Consider the following 2,021-nt stretch of genomic DNA (forward strand, 5'->3'; position numbering starts at 1 on the left):
ATCTAAGTGCTGCTGCAGCTGAGCCGACCCCACGGCCTCCCCCGACGTGCCTACTGCCCCCTCCCACACGTCAGGGTGCTCTCGAACGCTCCGGGAGGCCGCAGATTTCAAGGGATCGCAACTCCGTGCAGACTCACTTCATCACTCCGTTCACTCCCCAGAGTGAAACGTCTTTGGAGGGGCTTTAGCGCTACTGACCGAGCAGCCGGGTGGGACCTGCGCTGCCCCCACACCCCCCCCAGGGACAGGATTCAGACCCCCAAACTCGCGCTGCGTCAGAAGCAGACGGCACCGTCACAGCTGCCCAGTCCTGCTCGCGGCCCGCAGCTGAAGAGACCCTACGGCCTGTTTCCAACGCCTTCGGCCCCTGCTCAACCCTACGGTGTGGAAACACGCGCACGCAGGAAGCTCAAGGGACAGCCAAATCCTACCAACCTGCGAATTCCTCAGCCAGGCCGCGGGAATAGTTGAGCACCATCCCCAGCATCTCCTCTGGGGAATACTGCACTGTTCTGTGGGAAAGAGACAGGAAGAACGTCATCACAGCCAGGCAGAGTCGGCTGGATCAGCCCGCTCGCCCGGATCCCCCCCAGGGAGCTCAGAAGCGCCCACTTACTGGGACAGCTTGAAGACAACGGTCTGCCTTTTCTCATCCTTCGCCAGTTCGTGCTCTGGGAATCGGGCCTGGTACAGCGCCACGTGGGGGTTATCGATACGCTTCCCCAGCAGATCCTGGAAGTACCTGAACGCCACCTTGGGGGTCCTTATGGACTGCAGAAAGAAACGCAGCTGAGCGACGCGCTCCTCGGCTTTGCCGTTGTCAAACCGACCTCTCCCAACCACGCGGACAACGGCTCTCGGCAAGGGGGTCAGAGCAGGAGAGCGGCACCGGACAAGCCGGGACAGAAAGCCAGAACCACACCGAGGAGACGGGAAGCGCAGGACCTCCTGGCTCAGACGTTCACCAGGAGGGACCCAGCCGCGGAAGCGTATATTCCGCGTTCCCATTCCCAGAACTCTCACCATTCCCAGCGCGCTGTCACCGAAGAGACGCTCGTTCTCCTTCAAAGAAACGGCCACGGGCGTTTTCCTGCGTGACTCCCTGTGCGGAAAGGAGGGATAAACCAGGGAGAACCGGTGAACAGAGGGACCAGCAAGGCACAGAGACTGAGGGCAGGTGCTCCGATACCACCGACGGGGAGGAGGGCAGCCTCCCTTCACCCCTTCCAGCTTTCCTGCTTCCCGACATTCCTCGGCACGGCTAACAATGCGCCGTACCGCCAAGGCAGACAAGCAGTTCTCAAACTCCCAGCCGGCGCCGTGGCGGCGGATAATTTTTCCCACGACATAGGAGCGTTCTCGTTACTGAGAACTCTCGTTACTGAGCGTTCTCGTACTCGGTTACTCGTAACCAAGTCGTTACTCGGTTCTGCTCCACGCCAGGCGGCAGCACACCGAGCCTTTCCCCACTCTAACTAGGCTTCAGGTTGCCTGTTATGCTCTGCCCACGCTACCCTGGAAAATCCAGGTAGTGCACCTCAGCCTCGACTCCCAGAAAATGAGGATGTTCCTGGTCACATATCCTCTCCCAACCACAGGTTTTCCAGGCATTGCCATGGTGATGGACCGGGAAGTGAAAGGGGGGCTTGATCTCCTTCACGGACAAGCGTGGGATCCAAAGGGCTGTGGCAAAACCGACCTGTGCCCGGGGCTCGTGCCCAGAGAGCCCGGACCGGGACCCCACGCCCTGTCCCCTGCTCAGGTCCCCAAAGCGCAACCGGGCACCCCCGGCGCAACCTAAGGCCGGGGGTAACGGGGCTGCTCGCCCGGGGCGGGAAGCAGAGCAGAAGGCCCCGGGTTGGGGGAAAGGCGCGTTCCCCTCGCAACGCCGTTAACCGGACTCTCGCGACCCCAAACCGTCGCCGCCTCGTGGCACGTGCGGAGGGCCAAGCCCCCGCGTCACGGCGCCGGCCCAGGCTCGGGGAGCAGCTCCTTACTTGTTCAAGACGATCTCCATGGGC

General features: G+C 62.1%; 1 protein-coding gene across 1 annotated transcript in view; it reads right to left on the reverse strand.

Moving 5' to 3' along the window:
* Positions 1-2,017, reverse strand: part of LOC104514152 (hypoxia up-regulated protein 1-like) — a gene marked incomplete at both ends in the record, with an annotated part of 2,353 nt that extends 336 nt beyond the window's left edge. The window contains 4 exons of the mRNA XM_010157723.1: positions 436-512; positions 617-771; positions 1,024-1,102; positions 1,998-2,017. Coding sequence (XP_010156025.1) covers positions 436-512; positions 617-771; positions 1,024-1,102; positions 1,998-2,017 — 331 coding nt within the window. The remainder of the gene's footprint in view (positions 1-435; positions 513-616; positions 772-1,023; positions 1,103-1,997) is intronic.
* Between the last annotated feature and the right edge of the window lie 4 nt (positions 2,018-2,021).

Source organism: Eurypyga helias, unplaced genomic scaffold (assembly GCF_000690775.1).
Source record: "Eurypyga helias isolate BGI_N326 unplaced genomic scaffold, ASM69077v1 scaffold42868, whole genome shotgun sequence".
Classification (NCBI taxonomy): domain Eukaryota; kingdom Metazoa; phylum Chordata; class Aves; order Eurypygiformes; family Eurypygidae; genus Eurypyga; species Eurypyga helias.